The sequence below is a fragment of the Pseudopodoces humilis genome, chromosome 20, assembly GCF_049639895.1.
Source record: "Pseudopodoces humilis isolate 2021_Gansu_Grassland_sample_001 chromosome 20, ASM4963989v1, whole genome shotgun sequence".
In the NCBI taxonomy this organism is placed as follows: domain Eukaryota; kingdom Metazoa; phylum Chordata; class Aves; order Passeriformes; family Paridae; genus Pseudopodoces; species Pseudopodoces humilis.
This window is the reverse complement of record NC_142219.1, coordinates 1,901,996-1,927,187: the sequence shown is the minus strand read 5'-3', so window position 1 is coordinate 1,927,187 and position 25,192 is coordinate 1,901,996. Positions and strand designations below refer to the sequence as shown.

The following is a 25,192-nucleotide window of genomic DNA, read 5'->3' as shown; positions in this document are numbered from 1 at the left end:
TTCCCATCACACACAGTGAGCTTTCCTCAGCGGCCCCAGCACTGTGTGGTGCCTCAGTGGGCTGCAAACCCTCCCGCAGAGACCCCGTCGGACACGTTTCCTTCCAAGGCTTCAGCTCTTTGCGAGGGTCACCGTGCCCAACAAACACATTCCCGTTGTTTGCTTATTCCTAACTCTCATGGAAGCTCTAACACAAGGAAACCTTTGGGGTGGTGCTGATGACGAGCACGTGTGGGAGGGTCCCCAACAAGGGGTCATGGATTGGGGCCAGCCCAGCTCAATCAACCCCTGGCTTCCCCATGTCGGCCTGGGTGGCATCCAGGAGCAACGTGGGGCTTTGACACACTGCTGCTGCTGGATCTGCTGCACAAGTTCTTAGAAAACAGGAGAGCAAATGAAGGAAATCAGCAGCTCTTACGCAGCTGATGGGCTGCCTTGAGCTGTGCATCATGGCTGACCTTGAAAGTGCGAATACAGGCGAAGGCTTAATGGCTCTGCAGCTGCAAAAAATCAGGAATGCCTTGAAAGCCAGTGTATGTTTACCACCACCAAGGCTGAAGTAATCAAAGAGTGAAAGGATTACAACAACAACAAACCCCCTCATGCCCTGAATGTTTTTGCCACTTTATCTTTTTGTTTTGCTTTGTTTTTGCATAAGGTCAACCTTTCAAAGGTTAATACAATCTTGGTAAATATAAATAGGCTTCACAGTTTATCTTGCTCCACGTACTGCTGTTACTTAGAAACCGTTTTGCAGCGAGGTTAATTCGGGCCACGTGTCTCCCAAGCACACGCTGTGCTCCCTGGGCAAATCAGGGAGCGAGCACAACCGCTGTGCACAGGGGAAGGTGAGGGCTGTCTGCTGGCAGCTGGGCACCGAAATAACCACTCTGGAGTGGCACATGGCAAAGGCTGCTCCTGCAAGGTGCCAGCTCTCCTCCCTTCTCTTCCACCCCTGCCTGAGTCCTGCGGTTTTCTGGGCACAAGGAAAGCGGCACGGATGGAGACATGAACCGCACAGGGGTGAAGAAATCAGGCAGCTCCCAGGCAGGAGGAACGGGCGCTCCTTAGGTAAAGCAACAGTGACTCTTGTGGGCAGCTTGAAGTATTGCTGGGCTGGCATGTCACACCACGCCGGGTGGGGAGGACACTCGAGCTCCCTGACTTATCCTCAGCAGTGTCCCTGAGGACTGGGAGGCTGGGACAGACACAGAGCCCCCCCCTGCCTCTGGTGAGCTGGTGTTTGGAGGCTGCCAGATGGCACATCCCCATCCTTGTGGCTGACAATTCATCTACTGGATGGAGCCCACCTCCATCCCTGACTTCCCTGTGTTGCAGAGCTCATCCTCTTCCCCCTGCCCCAGTGCCCCACACGGGAGCACAGTTCTCAGAGCCGGTCTCCAAAAACAAGAGAAACCCATTTCCCACTCCCAGCAAAGCAAAGCTAGCCCTGTGGGAGCAGCTGCTTCCACCTCCACTGGCTTGGCCCAAGGTAGCTTTTGTTTCATGTCTTTCACAATGGAGCCAGTCAAGGAGAGAACCTGTAGCTCTGACTTCTGAGTTACTTGGCACAGCTCCACACGAAGGACTTGGCCACGATCCTTCCGGAGGCTGCGATATTGGAAGGATGTGGGTGCACACATGCGTGGTGTGTACCCACGTGTGGACCCTGCCAAAGCCCTGGGATAAGGCTCCCAAAGGACACAAAGAGCTGATGCACGGCAGCACACCTGGCCAAGCCTGTGGAGACCTTCAACTGGTGCAAGACGAGATGAAAGGAAGTTTGCTATTTGAGCAAAACTAATCAGGGGTATTTAATTACACAGGAACGTCTTTCATCAGCCAGAGCAAACAAAGCAGGGACCAAACTGCAAAGAGCGGTGGGAAGAAGGCAGCGAGCAGCTGGCAAAGCCATTGTACAGCAATGGATCCCACGGGCAAGGGTAGGAAACTGAGGAAACTCCAGCCAAACAAAGCACAGGGAGATGAGAGATCTGCAAACCAGGAGGCTTGAGGAGCACAGCAAGAACGCTCCGAGGTGAAACCAGCCTAGAGGCAATGGAGACCAAACCAATTCTGCCCTCCCCCCTGCTCCTGTGCGTGGCTGGGGCCAGCATCCCAAGCTGCAGCTCAGGGCAGTCACTGCTTCCCTCTGGCCACAGGGCTCCCTGCAGCGAGGGCAGGGAGCAGCTCACCCTGCTCACAGGTCACTGCACTCATTCCCTGGCTTGCTCTGAAGTGGCTGGAGCACACAGCTCCAGCTGCTAACACACTGTAACCTACTAACCCCAAGGCAGGGCACGCTTCTGGAGAGCCAGCTGCTCAGAGCAGCTCCTTGCAATATTTAGAAACACTTTCTGGGGAAGAAAAGCAAAGCAGATCTTTAGTTACTTACCCCTGAGCCCCTGGGCACTGGGATGGACTAAACCCCCAGCACCATCAGTGCCTCTCAGGGTGAAGTGGCAGAGGTTTATAACTCTGGCAGGCTGTTGGTGACAGAAACACCTCTGCCTTGCCCTGAAGCCAAGCTGACACCATGAGCCCAAGTGTTGCAAGGCAGTCCCCCCCAAACCAGTATTGGCTTTTTACTGGCAAGAGGAAGAAGCAGAAGGTAGCAGTGTGTGTCTCCATCATTTAGTAATTCATCACTAGGTAATCTGCTGCCTTGGTGCATGCCAACAGAGAATAAAAGAGATGAGAAACCTTGAATGGGATGAGCAGGGAGCTGCTAGGTGAATTTCTAATGAGGAAAATGTCTACAAGCACTAATAAAAAGACCTGAAAGAGAATGCATTAGTAATGACAGGGTTTGAAAGAACATTTGTGTTACATGTCAGGCTTCAACTATGAATTTAGAGGCAATCCACTGCTACTAAATCCCCTAAACAGCAAGTAATGAAAAGATGACTTAAATTTCCCAACGTGACAAGTGATTTGGAAAGCCACAGTTTGAGATTTTCAGAAGACAGCTGTTCTGCTCTTTTGGGGGGGCACTTAGAAAACAAAAAGAGATTCAGAAGCCCTGAAACCTCTCTGAAAATCCTGACTTCAGATTTTGATTCTGCAGAGGCAGATTTCCTGCCCTCTCCCCAGGAAGCTCTCAGCTGCAGACAGTAACCCAGATGTGCAAATATTAACAGTGCACAGCTCTGCTGCTGCTGGATCTGGGCACGTGAGAAAACCCAAATCACACCAAGCTCTCCATCTGTTTTAACTATACATTCAGAGAGGTTCTCCAACACCTCTCTAAGCATCTTGAGGGGACACAGCTTGGTTTCACCCCAACATTCCTGAATTTCAGTGTAAAGCAAAGAGGAAGTTCTTGAAGCGGAGGCTTAAAGCAAACCCTGTGAACAGCACCTCGCATGCACTTACCCTGAGCTATTCACTTTGCTTTTTGTCTGCTTTTTCAAGGCTCAGGGAAGCTCACATTTTGCTTTCAAATACAAGTCTTACAGAATATGACTGCAAGATGACTGCTTTGGGAAAGGGGGGAGGAGAGTCCTGCCGGGCTGTTTTTCATGGCTGACCGAGCAGGAATCTCCCGCCGTAGAGACGAAGGCCCCCTTGGAGAATATCTCTTCAGACAGACAGCAGGTAATTGATCCTGCTCATGTGAACAACATCTTGTCATTTTTCAAACACTTGGAGGAAAGAAGGTTAATATCTTTGGAGCCAGAGCCTGGGGAATACGCAGAGTCACTACAGTGGCAGGGTGGGAAGGGCAGCTCTCATGCTCGTACAAGCAGCTGGCAAAGCACTGAAATAAAGGCCTTGACCAGAGGACCAGAGGCACTGGTGCTTCACTGGTGCACCAGCATATTCTGTATTTGTTGTGTGTCATCAAAATGTAGAAAAAGGGTCTTTGTAGCCTCCCCAGCTGATGCAGAATCACTCGAGTGGTTTCCAGCTGTGCTCAGGGATGTGATGCATCTTCAAGAAACTTTTCAGTCTGTTGCAAAGCCAGAAAATTCTCACCTTGAAAAACAGCAAGGGCCAAGCCAGCCACAGGGGCAAAGCTCACTCAATCCCTGTGAAATGAGGGCACCAAATGCCATCTTGCCCTCCTCTTTCTTGATGAGGGAGTGGCAGAGCCCTTCTCTCCAGCAACACAGACATTTCAAACAGAAAGGACACGGTCCCATCAAAGGTAGGTCAAGTCTTTGGAACAAACCACTCAAGGGTGCCTTGGATCCCGCAGCAGATGTAGCATACAAAATTAACCATGTTTGCTCGAAGCCTGCACTCACAGGTGAACCAAAGGGACCGTGCAGACGAGGAACGGAGCACAGCCAGGCAGCTAAATAGGACTTAAAAGCTTTTGAAGCTGCAAACACTGGAATGAACTGGGGCATGAAATTAATTTTAACTGTACTGAATAGGAGACAGGCCATAAAACTCCATGAATATAAGAGACCGGTAACATTTTAGTAAGAGTAGAAATTCTCCCGGTAACTCCCCAGTCAGCTCTATTAGCATACGTGACTCATCCCAGCTGAAAAGCAAAGCAAACAAGAAGGGAGAATTAAATGAGTGTTGCAAGGCAGAGAGTATAGCTGTGGAGAAATCGAGGAATCCTGGCTTTCTGATATTCAAATGCCTTCCCACTGACACTTGCAAATATTCAACTGAGAATAAAAAATTGACACTAAGAAGCGTTTAAAAACAAAAAACCAAAGCTATAAAAGGTATTTCTGACAATAACAGCCTGGCCATCTTGTGCCCATGGGGCTCCAAAACAGCTTTGCATGGGGGCAGTTTCCATTTGGCACAACACAGCCAGGATGCAAGTGAGGATTTGTGCACAGAACACAACCCAGATGATTTTCCAGCAATCTGCCAAAAGGTTTTTTCATCATGGCTAAATTTGCATAGGGTGAAGCTGTTCTGGAGAATCTGCATCCAATTACACCTTGGCAAAATATAACCTGTGGTGTCCTGGCAGCTGTCCTGATGCTCTAATGCATCTGGCTGGTGTCTCCAGCACCCTGAGGATTTACTCTGTCTTCTATGGAAACAGCCACCTCCAGGCTATGGAGCAGAATCTGCTCTTCTGGAGCAGAAAGGCACAAACATATTAAGAACAAGGCAAAAACCAAAAAATATCTTCAAATTCAGCCTGTGGAGAAGTTGTATATCAGATGTGAATACCCAAGCGTAACTCGGTCAAAACAGAGAAGTCCAATATTTTTTGCTCTTGGTCAAAGGACCCAGAATCATTTGCTTGGAAGAATCACTAAAATCTTGATTTCCTATCTGCCTCCCAAGCATCAGAATGTCCTTTAATGTGCAGCATGGATGGACAGATAGAACAAAAGACACAGCAATTTCTCTGCATGTCCACCAACAAGTAGTAAAGTGCAGACCAGATCCAAGGACCTCCAAGGCAAACCAACGGCCAAAACCAGCCAACATCTGGAGCCCAGATTGCTCAGGGGCCTTTCACTGACCTAGATCTGTAGCTGGCATCAATAACCAGCTGAAGGCAGCTAATTGCCAGGTTTCTGGAAGGAGGAGACGGAGGCTTTTCATTAAAATGTGTGGTTTCCTTCCCGTATTTTTGCAGCATTAATCACAGTGAACATTAACCCCAAGCCTGCCTGTTCCAACCTCTCCTTGGTCTGTCACTGCCACTGCCACGTGGGGACTGTCACTCTCTGGGGTGGGGATAACCCTGCAGATGCCTGCAGAGGCAGGGATGGAGGGGAACACCTGCTCTGCTGGCTGGTTTGATGGGGCTCCACCTCTTACCAACAGTTTTACTCCTGACCTACGCTGTCAGTTCCCTCTTGTTTGCGCCTGTCTTTCAGGCAGCAACCCAGGACAGGAAATGGTTTAAATCACAGGAAAATGTGATCACAAACCCACAAATATTGGCAGGGGAATGGAGAGTGGGTGAAGTATCTGCATCTACTTTTAACTCATTCTTTCAAGAACACTAGTGATCAGCTTGAAATTGTCACCTTCAGCACCTGCCCTGGGATGGCTGCAGGGCCCTTCCAGGCAAGAGAGGGTCCCCAAGAGCTGGTGACTTCCACACCCCATCACAACCAGGGGAGAGGCACAACCAGCGATGCAGAGAGCACGTCCTTGGGCCACACAAGAGGGTTTATCAATCATCAGGGACCCCCAGAACTGACAGGGACCCCCAGAACTGACAGGGACCCCCTGAGCCTGGTGGGAACCACGCTGGGTTTGAGTGTTTTGCAGCGCATTGCGAGGATGACACTGGAAGCTCTGGGTGGAGCAGGAACGGAGCAGGGCCTGGCAGCGAGCAGTGGGGTCACGTCACCAAATCCTCCCCCCTGCAGCCCTTGGGGACACAGTGCCCCTAAACACTGCTACCTCCTACCATGCTCCCCTAGAGCAAAGATATGGGAATTTTTCCCTTCTAAACCCCCGGGATCAATTAACATACCGCTGAAAAGCAAGAGATTATTAACTTTTGTTAATAGATTATTAAAGATGATTATCACCAGCTGACCGAGCTGGTACCAAAATAGACACGCTGCAGGCAGCTCAGAGCAATCATCAGTTCATTCAAGGCAGATAAAAAAGTTTCAGATCTGGTTTGACTATTTAAATTTCCAACAATAATCACAATTATCGCTATTCTCATTATCTGTTATAGTTCTTCTATGTTCAGGAAGTCACTGTGGTTATTAAACACATGCTGATGATTAAATCATGTATTGAGGTGATAAGTCAAATTAGATGATTGCTAAGTCTCAGTAAGTATCTTTGAAATAACCAGTTGTTATTAGACATTCAAGAGGTCCTTCATGAAAATCTAATTGTAATTGCAACTTTTCATTTTACCTCATCTTTCTCGCATGCAAACACACACACACACACAGAGGCAGCTGATTTCATATTTCAGTACGGGTGAAACACAGAAGAAAGCACTTAAGGTAAGTGTTGTCTGGGAAAACATCAAGGACCCACATCCACCCCGCCCCGAGAAAATCAAACAGCACCTTCAGCATCCACCTTAAGCTACAGCTCCTGACTGCTGAGCTCCTGGAGCCGGTTTGTGCTTCAGGCACCCAGAGCAGCTCTAATTGGATGCTCACAATTCCTTGGCAGTTTTAATTGGGGTCTAGGAGCAAGCTGGCACCCCTCCTGCTCCATTCTACTGCCCAACCTGACATTTAAAATAGCTTTATTGCCACATACTTACATTTTAATGTTTTCATGGTACTGCCTGGTGTCTGAAGGCTGGTTGTATAACGGCTGAAATAAATAAGAGAAACGAAGGCATAAATGGTAGGCTCTGACATTTAGAAAGTTAAACCCATCAGAAGCGCTGGTGCCCCGGCGCAGATGCCCAGCCCGTGTCCCCAGCCCCGCTCCCGGCCGTACTGGAGGCTGCTGGCTCCCGGCAGCGCCGCTCGAGTCGCGGAGCATCCCGGCTCAGCCCGTGGGAGGGCAGGCAGCGCCCGGGCGAGCTGGCTCACAGCGAGCGATGCGCGGCGGCGGCCAGATCAACGCGGCACGGCGAGTACGTGGCTGTTATTCACCGATTAAAAAACGCACTGCGCCTCGGAACATATGACACGGGGGAGGCGAGGGGAAAGCGGGGCTCGGGGAGCGGGAAGAGACAGTCTGTGAGCTGTGAGTTGTTATGTCTACGCGCTAAAAGCCTGACTGAGCCCTCCCCGGGAGCCAGGCACAGGCAACTGCAGGCAGGACAAGTGTTTGTCCCTGGGGCTTCCAGCACTGCCAGGTCCCCAGGCTTGTCAGCGCAGTCCCCCAGCAGCCCTGAGGACAGCGATGCTCAGGAGGGGCAATGGGGCTCCAGCAGATAAATGTTTCCCCAGGGTTGCTCTGCACCCCACACCCTCAGTGGGGATAAGGCAGGGACCTCCATGGACAGTCAGGAGAGTTGGATCCATCCCTGGTCACTGCCTTGCTGCCTCTGCCTTCACAGGGATTTACCCTTGGGAACCTGGAGGCTTCCACCTCTGGAAGGGAGAGATGCTACAGAGACCAGGCTCAATCCCACTTATTGTGACTGACAGCTCAGCAGCCACTCCAGGGGCTGCCACCAGTTGTGTCCACATCCGCAGACTGACAAGGTGCTCAGGATTAAGCCCTTCAACACTTCTACTCATTGTCTTCAGCTGCTGTGAACTGGATTGCTTGCCATAGCCCAACCATCACCTAAAGAGCACAGCTCGGTCTGACCACAAAAACATCACCAAGTATTCAAGCAGTTCATCCACAAACCTTCCCCAAACCAGCTGCGAGCATCTAACATCTGTGACCAACACAGGCAGAGGGACATGGGATGGCCTGGTTGAAGGATCCATCCTGACCATGGATCCACACACCAGCGCACCTTTCTCCTGTGGTCAATAGGGCTGAGGCTGTGCTTTGGGTCTGCCTGATTTCATCTCACATTAAACACAGGAAAAGAGCAAAACATGTGCTGAGCATCTGCTCAACCAGGTGAGCAGCACTGGAGGCGACAGGACGCGTAAACAAAGATGGGTCCTTTCCCCCTCCAGTCTGAAGAAGGTGTTACTCCCACATCCTCTGTGGTATCTCCCTATCACCATCACAGGTGCTTGGCACAGAAGCTTGTTTTTCCACTCAGCCTGTTTCTACTTCTCTGTAAAACACAGATTCTGCTTCACCACTCTGCTGCCACAGAGGACAGCCACATCAATCCGCAGAGAACAGAGACTGCGTGTAGCGCTCCCCACTCCATCTCTGCCGCACCAGCAGGCCATCAGCTTCTCTTTCCGGCTGCCCTTGGACGTGTCCCTGCTCTCTGTGAAAGCACACGTAATCCCCAGGCGGAAGGGGCACGCAGAGACACGTAATCCCCAGGCAGACAGGCACGGGGAGATGAACCACTGTGTTCCAGGAGGGACGCAGCGCTGACGGCAGGGTCCAGGCGTCCGTCTGTTACCTGGCGAGGGGGTGATGGGCTGAAAGTCTGCCAGGAGACACCTGGCCACCCTGTGCTGGCACAGCCAGGGCAGATGAGAGGGATGAGCAGGTCCTTGTGCTCAGTGGTGTCTCTTCCCCAGGGGTGCTTCTACCACGAATCCTCTCAGATCTGCTGGGTCGACTCCAGGCTCAGAGCTGGCTGTGCACTTCACGCTTGGAAAGCTCAGAGGAACACAGACATCCGTCTCATCACGTAGCTTGAGAGAGGCAGGTCTGCACCACACACAGAAGAAACAGAGCTGCAGCTCCAGAGCGTCACATCCTCAGTCACCCTGGAAAGCTGGAGCAACCGCTGGGAGGCCTTGAGCAGTGACTGTCTTTTGGAAGAGGACTGCAGGAACTGGAAATACTGAGAAATAAGCGTCTCTCTTCCCTTCTTGCTTGTAAATATCAAAGCAAAGAAGCTTTCATGTTGCAGGTCACAAAGACCTTCCTCCTGGGAGAAGCAGTGGAATTAACACTTTTGTTTGGACCTGGGTTAGAAAATGCTCTCGTGCACATGGACATTGCAGATGCCCTGATGCCAACCAGCTGACTAAAAGCTAATGATTCCTCTCTACTACAATCTATAAATTATCTGAACACTTAAGAGTCTTAGCTAGCAAACCTAAGTGTTAGCAGACAAGCACTGGAACACATCACTTTGAAAGAAAAGCCCAAATACTCAGAAATATGAAATTCTGGGACCCAAACCCAAGACCCACATGACACCAGCAACTCCAAGAGATTTCTATCTGCACAATGGCCTCAGCACCATAACTCAGCCCAGGCGGTGGATGAAGCCCAGGAGACAAGTTCTACTTACCCACAGAGAATTTACAGACTAAATACTTAAACTTTATTCTCAGCAGGGCAGGGACTGAGAAACAGCATCTTCCCTCAGAGCCATCCACAACTCCTAATTCTACCTTTCTCAGTAAGCAAGCAGAAGTAAAGCTCACTGGTCAGATAGGTAAGGTGATGTTTGAAACATACCCAGTGTTTCTCCAGGGTTAGGAACATGTAATGTATTTCTCTGGATGATGACATTTTAGAAAAGCATAATTGCAATGTAAAGCTACTACTGGAAAAGCCCTGGGTTTACTGAAAGCTTTTTAGAAATAAAACAGAATGAAAGGTCTCAACTGCTTTCTGGACACTGCAGGGTTCAGATTATGTATCCCAAAAACACTCCTCCCTGGGGAAAACATGCAGACATTTTTTAAATGGAACCATTACACTGCAAGGATGAAATGAGCAGAGCCCTGGTTTACTGAGTCACAACCTCCTCCTGACCCAAAGGGGAGCACCAACTTCCAAACTGCATCCCTGCTTCTCAGAAATCCCTGAACTCCCGCTCCAATCTGCCAGCAGCACCCAGTACTGGTGCCATGACCAACCAATTCCCAGCACAACCTCTCACCTCACCCCATGAGCCCCGGCACACTGCCTGGCACCGAGCCAGCGTGCATCCAGCACCATCACTGCTCCAAAGGCACCAGCCAGAGCTCTCTGAGCAGCCAGAACGGGACATCCCAGCACGGCTGACAGCAACACACAACCCTGCTGGTGACAGCCACGCCTCTCCCTGCAGACACTGGCATCAGGATGCTCAAGCTCCCTGTAAGAGACCCATGGGCTGTGGCAGCTCCAAGGCTGGAGCATGTGGTGTGTGACATGGTGGAGCAGGATGAGCATTGGGCAGAGCATGCTCTTCTTCCCAGAGCTGCTTCCTCTCCAGCTCAGAAGCAGCTGTGACTATTCATTGTCTCTGGTGGGCAGGTCCTGGGCACCGCTGTGCCTCTCCCAGGGCAGATGGACCAGACAGCCTGCCGGATGCACACACAGCCCAGCTGGGTTTTCTCAGTGAGCTTTCCCCTTTTCCCCTGCCCTCAGGTGAGTGAGGCACAGAGACAGAGGAAAGGTTTGCACTGGGCTCTGTTACAGCCCCCACCATGGAGTGCCAACAACAAACTGAAATAAGGAAAAACAAAGGGAAAAAAACCCCAAACAAACGAGGGAGGAAGAAGGAATGGAAATGCAACATCTTCCGGATGAGGAAGCACCAACCCTGGGCACTGCCAATCTTCAGAGCAGAAAGAGCAAAGGGTTTGACCCTGGTGACTCAGAGGAATAATAACGAGTGTTACCTCCCCAAGAAGGAAGTGGGCTTTGTCACGTGTGACCTCTCCCTTATGCACAGGGGAAGACAGCAATTAGTACCACCCCCACAAGGCAAGTGCAAATTACAGCTGTCGAAGCCTGTGAGCTGCCTGCTCCCATCTCATACAGACGGCTCCCTCCACTGCATCCCACGGCTGCTGCAAAGCAGATTCCCTGTCAGACTGGGTCTGGTCCTTCCCACAGCATCACTGCCAGCGCGCCCTTCTCCAGCACTCAGCCCCCAGGGGGTTGTTTCCAGCTGTCCCTCCAGCAGTCAGTCCTTTGACTTACACATGGATTTTTCCAGATGAGGGAGCAGCTCAAAATTGACAATTTGTTCTAAGTTGTTTTCTCAGCCTCCCTGTGCACGAGAGAGACCGAAATAGGAAGTGTCCGAGTCCTGGTACCTGCAGGTTATGGAAGCTGCAGCTGGGCTGTGCTCACAGAGCACCCTTCAGCATCCTCCATTTTCAGTGGGTGGGACAGAGGAGAGTCCAAGCACCCATCCCTCCACACAGCACCTCCAGGCTGGCTGACCAGGCAGCAGCCCCACAGTGCTGGTGCTGTGCCTGCCACCAGCAGGCAAAGCCATCAGCACCCCAAGTGGAGGCAGACTGTGCCAGAGCCCCTTCCACCTCCATCTCCACTGCAGCGCGTGAGGAAGGAGCCAAAGGGTTAAGCCTCTCCGAGGAGGGCTCTGTGTATGTGTCCGCCTGTGTTTCAGTACTCATCTCAGTCACTTTGCTTCCTGCCTTGGTACTGTGCCAGCACGAGGTCCGAGCCAGCAGCACACTTCCTTCTGACAGACGCACACAGGGTGCCGCGATCGCTCACCGCCCAGGAACCTCTCCAAAGCTGGCCCAGCTCCCGCAGCCACAGGTAACACTCACCAGCTCCACCTGGGGACCCAGCCCTTCCAGGATCCGGTGGGCAGCCTCCGCCTTCTTCTGCAGGGAGGAAAGGGGAGAAGAAGAAAAAGTTATTTGTGCCATCGGTTACAAGTCGCAGCTCTCCCCTCTGCTAAAACCACTTCTCAAACCTCCACAGAGCCGTCACAAATCCCATCCCTGCCTGAGAGTGGGTGGAAAGGTTCAGCTCAGCCTCTGGACCCGCAGGAAAAACCCGTGGGCGAAGGGCTCCGGCACTGGGGTTATCATGACTTTAAAGCATCCGAGCTGTGCCCGGGAGGCGACCCAGATCCCTGACCCCTGTGGGTGCCGGATCGTGCCCGGTACCTCTGCGCTGCTGCCCTGCCAGGAGGAGGAGGAGGAGGAGGAGGAGGAGGAGGAGGAGGAGGAGGGCGGGCAGAGTGGCACGCACGCAGAGATGCCCTTTCTAGGATTCATCGCTTGACGAGCATGTGATCATTAGAGTTGAGCTGCCCTTGGCTCCTCGTCGTGCTCTGGCTCCCCTCCCCTCCCTGCCGCAGAGGAGCCCTTCCTCGTCCCCTCCCGCCCCCGGCCAGGCTACCTAGTGCTTATTAAAGGCAAAAAAAACACCCAGGAACACGTGTCAGGGGCTGTGCAGTGGTTACTAATTAAACAGGCCTGAAAAAAAGACATGGGTTGGCTGTAGCAGGAGTCTAAATAAAAGATGACATTTTCAGTAAACAGCACTTCCTCGCAAAGCCAGGCTGTTCAGGGGGGTTACTGACAGTCCAATAAATCCAGATCACTGCCTGCTGCCGACACCACGGGCTGAGCCGCTAAAGCCAAATACCTGACAGTGATGGGGATGAGGAGATGGATTTTCAGAGGTTCAGATAAAATAGGTAGTTTTAGCTATTTTGGGGTAAGGGAGAGAGAAAATCCCCAGCTGTCTAAAACAGGGAGCTGAGCCCCAGGCCTGGGGAGCAGGGGTGGGCTGGGCTCTGGGCTCCTGACAGAAGCAGTGGGGCTTGGCAAAGCCTGGGGAAAGTTCCCCCAGGGCAGGGAAGGGATTTCAGCTCCAGGGGTCTGGCTCTCCAGCATCAGGCACCCCTCACAGCGTCTCAGGGTAGGATGAATTTCCCAGGACTGTCTCGCCAAAGACTGGCACATGCCCTGCCACTTGCCACCCCATCCACCCCCTTGAAGGGTTTCCAAAAGTTTCATCTCTCCCCCCACCACTGGCAGGTCCTCAAAAGCACTGATGCAGCTGGAGGTGTGCAGACTCCTCACTGGGCCCTTCTGCACCCACACAGAGTCTGATCTGCACAGGAGTGACTTTGGAAGAGTCACCCCAAGCAGCTGCAGGAGTCACCCTGCCCGTGGTGGGGCTGCCCTGGCCAAAACCAGCCCCATCCCAGCTGCAAAGCCTGCAGCAGGTGCCTCACTGCAGCATGACCACGAGACACTTCCAGTTCCTGTATTTACAACACTCAGGAGGACACAAAGCTTTTGTGCAATTTAAAAGTGATTTTAAGGATGCTAAGAGAGGTGTAACCAATGTAAGCACGCAGGGAGCCTGCTCTGGCACCATCCCCACACAGGGCAGGCAGCAGCATCCCTTCCTGCTTATCCACAGCACCCCTTCCTGCTTATCACTGCCCACCTGACTCTGTTACTGGGAATGAGCCAAGCCTACCCAGGGATCTGCCCCTTGGAAAAATTCATCACACAATGGAGAACTCTGAGACAGAGCTTAGTTTTTCGGTCTTCATGCACGGTAAAATCTGACCTTGGAGAACATCAGCACTGTGGCATTAAAAACTCTTACAGAATGAAAACCAGAGGTAAGATTTGCAGGAGAGGAAGGATCATTAAAATTGCTAAAACCACTCTACAACAGTGGCCAAGGATATGATTTGGCCAATGCCCCCCTGCCTGCCATTGGCTGCTGGTGAGCTGGAGGCATCAGCTCACCAAAAAATTTTTGATGCGTACCTGGGACAAAAAGCAGCAAATGAATTAACTGCATTATGCATAATTATGGTAGAAGATTGTAGCCTCACTCAAGGCAGAGAGTTCCCACCATGGGCCTGTTCTCCTGGGCACCAGCACAGGTGGAAGATGCCCTGGCAGCAGGGATGGCACAGCAAGGGACCCGTGATGCTGCAGGCCCGTGTGTACAATGAGATTAACTTTGAGAAAAAGCTGAGTATATTCAGCTTGCTGCGTTTGCCATGTTTAGACAACTTAATGAGACAAGCCAGAGGCAAACCACCATAGGCAGAACATGTGGCAAATCAAGAAGAATGACATAATTTGTCTTGCATTAACCAACTGCAATGTATACGTCTCCAGAAGGAAAGATCAGGAGGAGAAGCTATTCCGAGCACGTCATATCTTTGTACGTACACAAAGAAATGCCTCTATCTTGAAAGCTGCCCAATTAACACTTGACACCCACTGTAATTGCTGATGCTCCTTGCTGCCTTTATCAGATCACAGCAGCAGCATAACGAGCTGTCTGAAAGGCCTGGCAGACCGAGGTGAGAGCTGGCGGCAGAATTGGGAAGACCACAGAACACCCAGCAGAATGTTCCCACCACACTTGGGCTCATCCCTAAGGACAGACAGACACAGGGAGGTGTGTTCCTGCCTAGGGAGCCAGCAAGCCAGAAGCTTGACTGGAGAATTTATGCAAACCTCAAACTGTTCAGGTACAAAGGCAGCCCCCCCAGGCCCTCCTGCAGCAGCAGGACTTTTGCTAAGGAACATCAGCAGTCCTGGTAAATCCTTTCCCTCCCAAAGGCACGGCCACCTAGGACTTGGCTCCAATACTGATTTTGTTAGGAGCATGTTTAGTGATGGGCCCTGCAGAAGAAAACCACAGGGTTCATCCAACATCTGCTGAACGACCCCACCCATGCCTGCATTCCTGCTATTTAACAGAAGGAAATGTACCAAGAAGCAAACCCAAGCCTTTACCTCCAGAGAGATACATGAAGATCCCACCACTTTTACAGTCCCTCTGCAGCTCCCTAGCAAGCAGGCAAAGACCTCTTGATCTGGTAGAGAATCCTGAAATATTGCTCCAGCAGTGGAGCAGTGGTGCTCACGAAGGGACCTCCAAGTGCCTTTTTGGAGGGATCAGTGCCTCAAGAAACATGTCTGAACCAAAAACACTGTCGCTGTGGGGCCCACAGATGTATCAGGCAGCAGCATTTGCCCTACAGAACCTGTTTCCCCCTGGGCAGGGGCACAGGCAGGCAAATGGAGCTCTTACCCCGGCTCATGCTCCTCCACGGGGCCTGGAGCTAAAGAGATCTTCACCAACAGCAAAAACCTCCCTGCAGACTACAAAAATCTTCATTCTCGCCTGAAGAGCATTTGGCTCCCAAAGCAAACTCCAGCCCCTTGCTTTTCCTTTGAAGAAACTTAAAATAGGCTTGGGAGGGGAAAGCAGGCAGGAGAGCAACTTTCCGGCCATGTGAGCTCCCGTGGGGATGACGAGCCAGCCCCACGAGGCAGCGGAGCAACCGAAACCAGAGGAGGGAGAGCCTGGGATTTTGCGTGGGCTCTTCTTAAAGCAAAGTTTAAAAATGGAAGAGAAGGAAACACAGGAGTTATTTTGAGAAAGCGGATCTGAAATTAGGAGGCGGCACTTTCTTGGACCGGCTCCAGCCACGGTTCCATGCAGCACAAAGCTGCTGCAGCTGAACCGTGCTCCTGGGGTTATTTATAGCAACCCGTAGGCAGCAGTGCTGGGGAATGGGAGGGTTTCTATTTGGGACCAGGCATGTCCTGCACACAGATATGCAAAGCCCTTCCAGAGGCAGGAGGCGGCGCACAGGACGGTGCTGGGAAAAGTTCCCGTCCTGGCACCACATCCCCCGGACAGGTGGGGCTGTGGGAGCAGCACGGCAGAGAGGCAGGCTGGAGTGGGATTTTGTTTAAAACAAAGTTCAGGAGAAGCGTGGCTGGAGTCAGCAGAAATCATGGAAACCCTCGGGCAAGACACCTCTCTGCATGCAGCAGAAAGCAAACAGTACAGCCAAAATATGCTGGGACCAAACCACAACCTGGCAATGCCCGTTCCATAGGGAAAGATTTTCACTCCTCCAGCCACAAGTACTATTTTTTCCTCTCCTTTAAACCTCAGCATGCTCTCTCTGAGAGCCAAACCACCCCAGCAATTTGCTGCCCTCCACACAAAGCAGGTGGGATGAGCCCCGGTGTTGTGGAAGGGAAAGCAGCACTCCTCCCTCTCCAGCTCCTGCAGGCATGGCCACCACAGAGCTCTCAGCAGACCAAGAGTGAGTGCCCTCCCCTGGGCTCTCCAAATGCCCTGAGCACCAGGGAACCTTGGCCAGCCTCAGTGGCACGAGCCCAGCCCCTCTCACCTGGCCCAGGGGCTGATGCTTTCCAGGGGTGCCCATGGGATGCAGCTGCCTGTGCTGAGCTGGAGCCATCTCCCCAGCACACCAGCAGTGACAGCACTGTCCCCAGGGCTGGGGCCAGCACATGATGCACTGGGGGTTACAAATGACTCATCCCAATCGGTAAGAAAACAGAGGAAAATGGTGATGTTGGAGCCATGTGCTCACACCAGTCCCCAGTCACCCCACAGAGCATGACAAAACGACTCATTTTGGTTATCTGCTACTCTCTGCCTTTGGCTCATCATTGCCAGACAGTTTCAGTCCTTGGCTCACTCATACCCAGGGAGGGAACCCCAGGCACAGCTGGGTTTCTACTCACACTCTCATCTTGCTCTGCTGCCTGCAAGGTGCTGGTGCCTTTCAAAGGCTCACTAAGGCTGAAGTGATGTGCCAGCAAGGTTCTGCCACTGCAAACCACAGCTGAATGTTCCACCACTGCAAAACTGCTGCAAGTGTTGGTATTGCAAGGAAAACTTCCAGAAATCCACGTTTTAGCAGCAGTTACAGGAAAGCTCCAGTCACCCAACCCAAGAGCCAAGCTGTGGTGCAGTCTGCCTTCTGGCAGATTTGGGATCTTTGCAGCTCTCATCACTTCTTACAAGACCTGAAAGTGAAGGATGTGGCCATGGTCTGGGTTAATCACAGACAAATCTTCTAAATCAATATATCTATTGGGAACTCCAGGTCCCAAAACAGACACCAGGACCACTAAAAAGCCAAAACAAATGAAAATTTCCATAAAATCCAATAAAAAATTACAAGATTCTCAATGACTCCAGGGTAATTGTTTAAATTTTATCTTTTTGGAAATCTTGCTATCATGCAGAAATGTCAATAGCATCTGAATTCTGGCCTCCCCAGTTTTCCTCCAGACCTTCCAAAAGCCCATTTTGAGGCAGAATAAAAGTTATTAGAAACAAAAGCAAAACGAACAAGGCCCTTTCATCAGCCGACTACGAAACACCCCCATCCCAACTACCACGTAAACTAGAATTTGAAAAAAGCCCTGTAGATTAAATGCTCAAAAGCACTTTTACTGTTAAGGTCTTATTTACTGCACAGCTCGGGTGCTGACGAGGCAGGCCCGATTCTTCCCTTTCTCATGTAAATCAGGAGTTCATAGAAAATCAGAGTTCTACAGACATCAAATCCCTGTAGGATCTGAGTCACACTCAGTGTCTGTGAGTAGTTAACGGCAAGATTATATTTTGCAATGCTAAAAGCCTTCATTTATTTATTCTCTTATTTATGGATGGGGCATTAATGCTTTATGAAGGTATTTGGGGGTAAACGGATAGCTGGGAACGTGCTCTGCACAGACACAACAGCAGCAGGGGATGGAAAAAGTTCCAAACAGCCCTTTGAATTCCAATTTTACAGCATAATGCTGAATTTATAGATAGATAGCTGTGCCCTTTTGAAGGAACAAGCATCAAGACAGAAAACGAATTAAAATTTAATCTTATTGATTTCCACCAGCTCAATCTCAAGAGCAAGACAGACGCTGCTGCTGCTTCCAGCGCCTGCACTGCATCAAACGCAGTTTTTCGGAGGGCTGACAGCAGGGATGGGCTCCTGTGGCTGCTGGCACCCACAGGGTGACGTGGGGGGACTGGTCCCAGCCCTGGCCACGCTGTGGTGGGTCACAGCACGAGGTGTCCCCTCCCTGGCACGGCGGCGGAGGCGAAGTCACGCCACGTCCTGACGCGACCTCTCCCTCTCCCATAAACGAGCGCAATGTTTCGGGGGAAGCTGACGTGAGCTGCTTTGCAGGGACACGAGCACAGGAGCTGCTTTCTGTCTTCTTGCTGGCCTCTGAGCAGGAGTCCTCCTGGCTCTGGTGCACAGCAGGGACCCCCAAATATTCACATCTGGCTCGCTGAGAGCTGGACATGAGCACCCGTGGGCTCCACAACGTCAGAGAGATGGCACAGGTACCTCTGTGTGCACATAAGCAGGAATTTTTGGGACACACAGGTCACTTGGAGGAGAATTCACCCAGCCAAGCCATGGTGGGTTGCTGAGTAGCAGCTTCCTCCAGGACATACTGCCCAGGAGAACTCAGCCAGCCCTGTATCCCAGGAAAGGCACAGAGCAATGCTGCTCTCCCCTCCCTGGCCTCAGCAAGGCTCTTGGAAATTTCTGTTTAAAGCACAAAAACATCTTCAAGCCCAGGTAGGTTCAATTGATTTCAAGGGAAGGCGGATGCAAGGAATCCCGGGAACGCCCAGTGGAATAAAGCTACAACTAAAAATACACACAGATGATCTGTCCTGGTTATGGGGATTTGAGGTGGAAGGAAGATAAATTCTGTTCATACAATAACACATCCCAGAGGTGCAAATTAAAGCCCTCAAGGAGCTGTGTCACGCAGCCACCGCCTCTGAGGTGCCAGACCCGGCAGAGATCAGCTTTCTTCCGCAGGGGAGACACTGAAATCACTCACAGGGTTTAATTTAGGAGATCCCCAATGTCTCCATCACTGTCAGCCTCTGGATGAACCGAGACATCCATCCCAACCTGATTTCCCTGTGCCACCCTGCCAGCAGCCAGCTCCTGGAGAGGAGCCCTTGGGCACCACCCTGCAGCCAACACTGCCCCCTGAGCTTCCCACAGCACTTTTCAAAGGCTCCTGGCAATTGTATACCCCATAACTGTTTTCAAACATCATTTTGTTCCTTCGAGGACTGAACATACTTTTGAAAGGAGGATTCAAATGCTTCTGACAGTGCTGCCCACTGTCTGTTCTCAGACAGTACCAAAAAACATTAACTCCCATTCTCATAAATCCTTTCAGAAATGGTACAGTTGACACAGTTGAAATTTTGGCTCTGATACATAAATGTGTGTTTTTCTGTGTTATACTGCAAAGATTTCCCAAAAAATACATTTTTAGGTGCAGCTTCACAGCCCATCTTTGGACACAAGAGAAAATGGCTTTGATCAGCACATAGCAGGGGAGAAGGCACCTTTAATATCAACCGGATCTTTAATATCAGATGTTCCTCCACAATCCAAGTCCCCTAAAAGCTTCCCAAATGCAATCACAGCCTCATAGTGCAGGATTTAACTGCAGTCAAGAGCAGCTTCTCTCCACTCTTCCCCAGTAGAATCTGTACAGTCACCTTTTTTTTTTCTGGAAATCAATTACATGTCCAGCAGAGTGTAGCAAGAGGGGATTACAGGTCACATTTTCCATAATTATCCTCCCTGACACCGAGGAACTTTTCAAATCATACGCATTAAGTAGGTCACAAGAGGGAACAGCAGCGTGATGGGCATTTAGCATCAGAAAACCTGAATTTGGAGAAAATCGGATACAGTCCAGCGCCGCCCTCGTCCCAACCCCTCATCCATACGCAGCACGGTGGTGAGAAAAATATACAGACTTCCCTGATGAACCATAAGCTAAAATTAGAAACCATTCACGCCTGCAAAGCCACAGCTATCGCCAAAAGGAAAGTAGGTCACAGAATGGCTGGCTAACTTGATTTTCCGGCTTTTCTAGCTGCGCTGTCCTCACGTAACCCCTCGTCTCCCATGGAGCGTTTTTGGTCTCTCCTTTGTTCGGGTATGACTGGCGGCAGTGTGCGGCTCCGGCACGGCCTGGCAGGAGCGGTGGGAACGGGCTCGGCGGAGCACAGAGCCGCGCTTCACGGGGAGCTCAGCCAGAGCCAGGCAGAAGCCCCTCCGCGAAGCTGTCGCCTCCCACCTGCTCGGGGATTGGCACGAGGGCTGGCTTTCTGCCCCTTCCACAAGGTTGCTCTTTAAAGATCATTTCAGGCTTTGCCAGCACTTCTGGGGCGCTTTCCTTTCTCGCCTCCTCCTGAGGCCTGAATATCCTCTTTTTATTTGCATTTCTTGCCGTGCACTGCCTCCCTCGAGCAAGCCACAAGCCAAGCGATGCGAGTAAATCTGGCTTTCCTTCCCTTTGTGCATGGGCTGGAGCCCTGGCTCAGCCCTTATCGACGCTTTTCCCACAAGTAGACCTCCAGGCATCAACTTCACTGCTTTTCCACGGCACAGAAAAGGCAGAAAAGCTTGAAATTTGGCTCAGTGACCTTCCTCGCTCTAAATCAATACATTTCTACCTGGCTTGCAGGCCTTTGCTCCGACCAAGCCACCTTGCAATTAACTGTAAAGCTGCAGATCAGCACAGGAGTGTCTGGACCTCTCCCATGTTCACAGAGAGCTGGATACACCTGCAGGATGTGCTTCCATCAAACCCACCCTACAGCCACTGCTTTCCACAACCTCAACTGACTCTAATCCCAAAACCCTTCCTCTTCCAGCTTTCCCCATCCTGGCCTCAAAGGAAGAGCAGTCACCACTAAAATGCATCCCAAACATTCGGTACTCAAGGCTGAAAGCTGAGCCCCTGAATGTTCTTTAGAAGAGCAATTACAACCTGATTCCCACCCTGGTTCCTGAAGCCTCCACAAAGACAACACTCAGCACTCCCTTCCTCAGCTCAGCCTCCCCCTGCTGTACTGGAAAGGGTCTTTCCACCCCTCAGCCACCACAGCTGGCCAGTGGTGCTGTCAGCTCTCTGCTGCCCGCAGACAGAGCCTGTCTTCTCCAAAGGAGGAACCTGCTCAGCCTGCTCTGGTTTCTATCAAGCCAAAGGGAAGGTTGTTGGTTGGAGTCTCCTGCCCACAGGCGGGCTCCTCACACACGACACGCAACGGGACTTCACAAGAACAGGGAACAATCACTGTTTGCCCATCCCTGGGATAATTCAGACATGAAGACAGAGCCAGATTTGAAATTATATACACATTTTGGTGTCCAACGTGACCTTTGCTTGCTGGGCACCCACCTGGAATGAGTGTACCCACCACAAAGGTTAATGGTGAAAGTCCTGGCACCAAGCTGGCTGAGACTGGGATGCCACCAGCTCTGAGCAGTGTGTGACAGTGTCCCAGGTGCTACGGCCCTGGACTTTCCAGGAGAAAGGTTGAACTCCGTGCCCTCCACAATCTCTGCCATCACCCATGAGACAGGGCAGAAATGCCAAGGGACTGCCCTGAGTGGTGGTGAGGCTTGGAGAGCAGATCCTGTCTGCTGTGGAGAATGTGGTGGGAGGGAACGTGTGACCCTTCTGCTGGCATGGGCAGAGACAAGAAGTGACAAAGCAGGACAGCCAGCCCTGAGCCAGCTCCAGCCAATGGGGACTGCTACAGTGCAGGCTGTTGGGGATGTGATGGCTGAAGATCACTTTTCCCTCCTGCTTCACCACCATCACCCATTTCTTCCCCTTGTAACGTGGTTCAGCTACACAAGAGTGCCCAAGGAGGATGGGGCTCAAATGAACAGGAATAAAAACGTTTCAGAGCTCCGTTTTTTTGAGCCTCCCCTCTTGCACAGGAGGCACAAGTCATCTAGCCCAGGACCCCCAGAGAGGGCACTTGGTGGTGAGAATGGCTTTGAGGAACACTCAGCACCTGCCCCCAAAGCCCAGTGCTGTGAAGCCATCACCAGCTGGCACTTGCTAATGCTTCAAACACATCGACCTCAGCCTTCACCCACTCACACAACACGCCGTGCCAGCACTGGGTTTCCTACTGCTCAGGGAGAGAAGCAGATGGAAAAAGGAAAACCAGGAAAATTGCACTGCCTGGGAGCGCAGGGTAGGCAATTTTTTTTTTTCTTTTTAGGAGTCAGGCACCTGGATTTCTGCAGCTCCCAGTGAAATCGCAGGCCTCGCAATTCAAAATAATTAGCGACTGGTAGTTTTCCTTTTATGCACAATCATCCTTTTTATCCAACACCTAAATGAAAATGAATATGCTTGATTATCTACCAAAGGGCCCAATTTCTGAGCATCGCTCCGATGCACACAGCAAAATTCATCTCTCCTCGGGCTGCTATTACAGGCAACGGCTGATAAAGGAGCGGTCAAGGCAGAGATCCAGAGCCAGGGATGCCAGCCTGACCTTTGTTAATGCTATTTACAGCATCAAATGTCCACAAATCCAGCCATGGCTGCATCCACATCCTTGCTGCTCCAGCCTGGGGGGCTTAGGGGCAGCCAGGAGAGCTCACAGCTGGCCTGCCAGCATTAGAGCACCACAGATGTCACCCTCCATCCATGCAGCCCACCCACCATGTCAAAGCCCACCCCTTGAGGCAGCTTTCAGGCTGGTTCACTCCCAGGAGAGAGGATGAAGCAAACTGTTTAACAGAGAGGAATCTGAAACATGTCTTGAATGTTCTGAGGCTGATCACAGGAAACCCCCCAGGCAGGTTCTTCAGAAGACATTAGTGCTCATCCACACCATCCTGACACCTTCCTGACCGTGCTCCATCCACCCCACTCCCACACCCTTCACCCCAAAGGTAACACCCAGGAAAATCCCCCACCTGATCCTTACCAACCTCCCCATCCCTGGCCACGGTGACACGGCACGACCACACGTTTGTCCTTCCATCATTCCCAGACTCACCCTGTTCTCGTCGTAGATGATCTGCACCAAGCTGCGATGTTTGGACTCGATAGGAGGGGGAGAGATGGGTTTTTCAGGCTCTGGTGGTTTGGCTGCTTCTTCCTCCAACTGTTGCTGTGGAAGGAGAGGGGGGAGGAGGAGGGTGAGTCACAGCAAGAAACGCAGCCGTCCCCATCCACACGAGACTCTGTGTGGTGCCGTGACCCAGGTAGAAACCGCCATGGTAGGAGACTTCCTGCGAGACACGGGCAGGGACGGGGAGAGGGAGGAGAGCTCGCAGCAGCCCCAGCCACGCAAGCGCAGCGCTGGCCTGCCCCAGGCACCCACCCTGCGCTCGTGGGTCGGCGTGCTTTAGGTATGGAGGATGAGGACCTGCCTCAAAGGAGCCTCCTGGAACGGGCCTGAGGCTAGAAATAACGATTTTACTGGGAACACTTAAATGAAACCACAGCTCCAGCCCAGCTTTCTGCTGCTACCTGCCTCTGGAGCTGTTGCTGCGTGCAGGGAGAGGTGGAGGAGCCAGGGGTGATGAGCAAGGCTGCTCTCCACCCTCAGTTTCACCCTTCAATGGAGTGGTTGGAGGACGTACCTTGGGATGACTGTTCTCAATTAAATGACTCGTGCACCAGCCATCCCTGCACTTTGGAATATCAGCAGCTGAACTTGATATTCCACCTGCAGCTCCATCTCTCCCAACACTGTGAGGTGGGAGGAGACATCCCAGCCCTTCCTTAAGTTTGAGGAACTGCTCAGCTGAAAGAGGAAATCACAGATTTCTCCAGGCTCCTCCTGGGGCCAGCCTGTGAGGAGGGAGAGCGCAGCCGTGCGCGGCAGCTGCGGGGCAGCACAGGAACGGGAGAGGGAGCGGCTGTCAAAAAACGCTGAGGATTTTTTCCCTGCTAGCCTCTGAATCTCCAATTTTTTTTTTTTCCTGCAGCTAAAGCATCCCCTGTTGAAGCATGAGGAAAATTGAGAGAGTTTTGTACTAGGGAAAAAATGCACCTGGGACTTGGCTTGCACCAGAAGTGAGCACATCACTGACTTCCTGGGGACAGTGGTGGCCGGTGGCCTGAGAAGAAGGTGAGCATCTATTCCTCCTCCCCATCATCTCTACTCCTGCTGATGACACTTTTAGCACACCAGGATGGGAAGATGCACTTGGGATGAACCCAAGAAAGCACTTAAGCGCACAGAAAGGTCTAATGGCTTGGATGAGAAAAGTCACACTCCTAAAATTGTGTTTCGATGGATGAAGCACCCCATGCTGTGGACTCCACCTCTCCACTGGTGGGTACCTCTCCCCATAGAGGGAAAAGCAGCACCTTAGGGAACATCAAGATACAGCCAAAAAAGCTGCTGTTGCCAGCCAGAGTGGGGAGCAGTCTCTGGCAGCGCAGGAGAGCCTGTGCCCCATAAATTTGCATCACCAATAGCCTTAGAGTTACCCCAGCCACAAGTGAGAACAGCCAGGAACCGCCCAGCTTGAACCATCTGCGCCCTGGAAGGGGATGAAGCTTTCCCAGCACTGCAGGGATCCGTCCCTTCCTGCCTGCAAACAGCCCCACCGTGGCACAGAAGGCTCCAACCACAGCAGCAGCCACAGCCCTCTGCTGTTCCCAACCACAGCCACATCTCAGGTGGCCCAAACCACAGGAGAGGGGACAAGAGCTCCCCTGGAAGCCACGGCTGCAAAGCTGTATTTGTCATCAGCCCTGGCACAGAAGCAGCACTTCCAGGACCTGCCAGCTCTTCTCGGCACCCTATCACACATCCTCACTCCCATGGGATGAACTCCAAAAACTCCAAAGAACAAACCAGCAAAAGAGACCAGACACATCTACTTCTCTTGGGGAAAATATTTGTGTTAAGAAAAAAGTCAAAGCATCCAAAACTTGACTGTATCGTTCTGGAAACCCACAAAAATTCTGCCAAGTGGTTGGGTGTGCAACAAGGGATTTCAGAGGGGAGGGTTTGATGGCCTATCAGGAAACGAAAGTTTGCCACTAAGTGGAGACTCATTAAAAACAGCTCATTAGAAGAAAAAATAAAAATCTAATTATAGCTGAAATACAGTAGAGAATTAAACTCCACTCGCTGTGGTGTAGCACTGTATAGATATTAAAGGGCCAGATGCTGGGGTAAGGATGTGAGGAGGGGCTGGAGGCAGCACACCTGACTGCAGCCTGCGACAGCTACTCCTGGGAGCCGTGGGAAATGGCAAAGCAAAATAGGTCAGGGTTCCCAGACAGGGACAAAATGGATTTCTTAAAGGTCTGCCACAAAAGCCAGGCTGGGACTGTGACCTTTAGAGGGAGAGAGTGAGATGAGAGATGAGTCTTGA

The 25,192-nt window shown here is 51.6% G+C and overlaps 1 protein-coding gene across 12 annotated transcripts in view; it reads right to left on the bottom strand.

Annotated features, from left to right (window-relative positions):
• NCOR2 (nuclear receptor corepressor 2) overlaps positions 1 to 25,192 on the bottom strand; it is a 227,114-nt gene that overhangs the window by 87,783 nt on the left and 114,139 nt on the right. For all 12 annotated transcript variants that reach the window (XM_014253798.2, XM_088064925.1, XM_088064926.1 and 9 more), the window contains exons 6-8: positions 22,852 to 22,965; positions 11,991 to 12,047; positions 7,181 to 7,233 (exon numbers count right to left, since the gene is read on the bottom strand). In XM_014253798.2, coding sequence (XP_014109273.2) covers positions 7,181 to 7,233; positions 11,991 to 12,047; positions 22,852 to 22,965 — 224 coding nt within the window. The remainder of the gene's footprint in view (positions 1 to 7,180; positions 7,234 to 11,990; positions 12,048 to 22,851; positions 22,966 to 25,192) is intronic.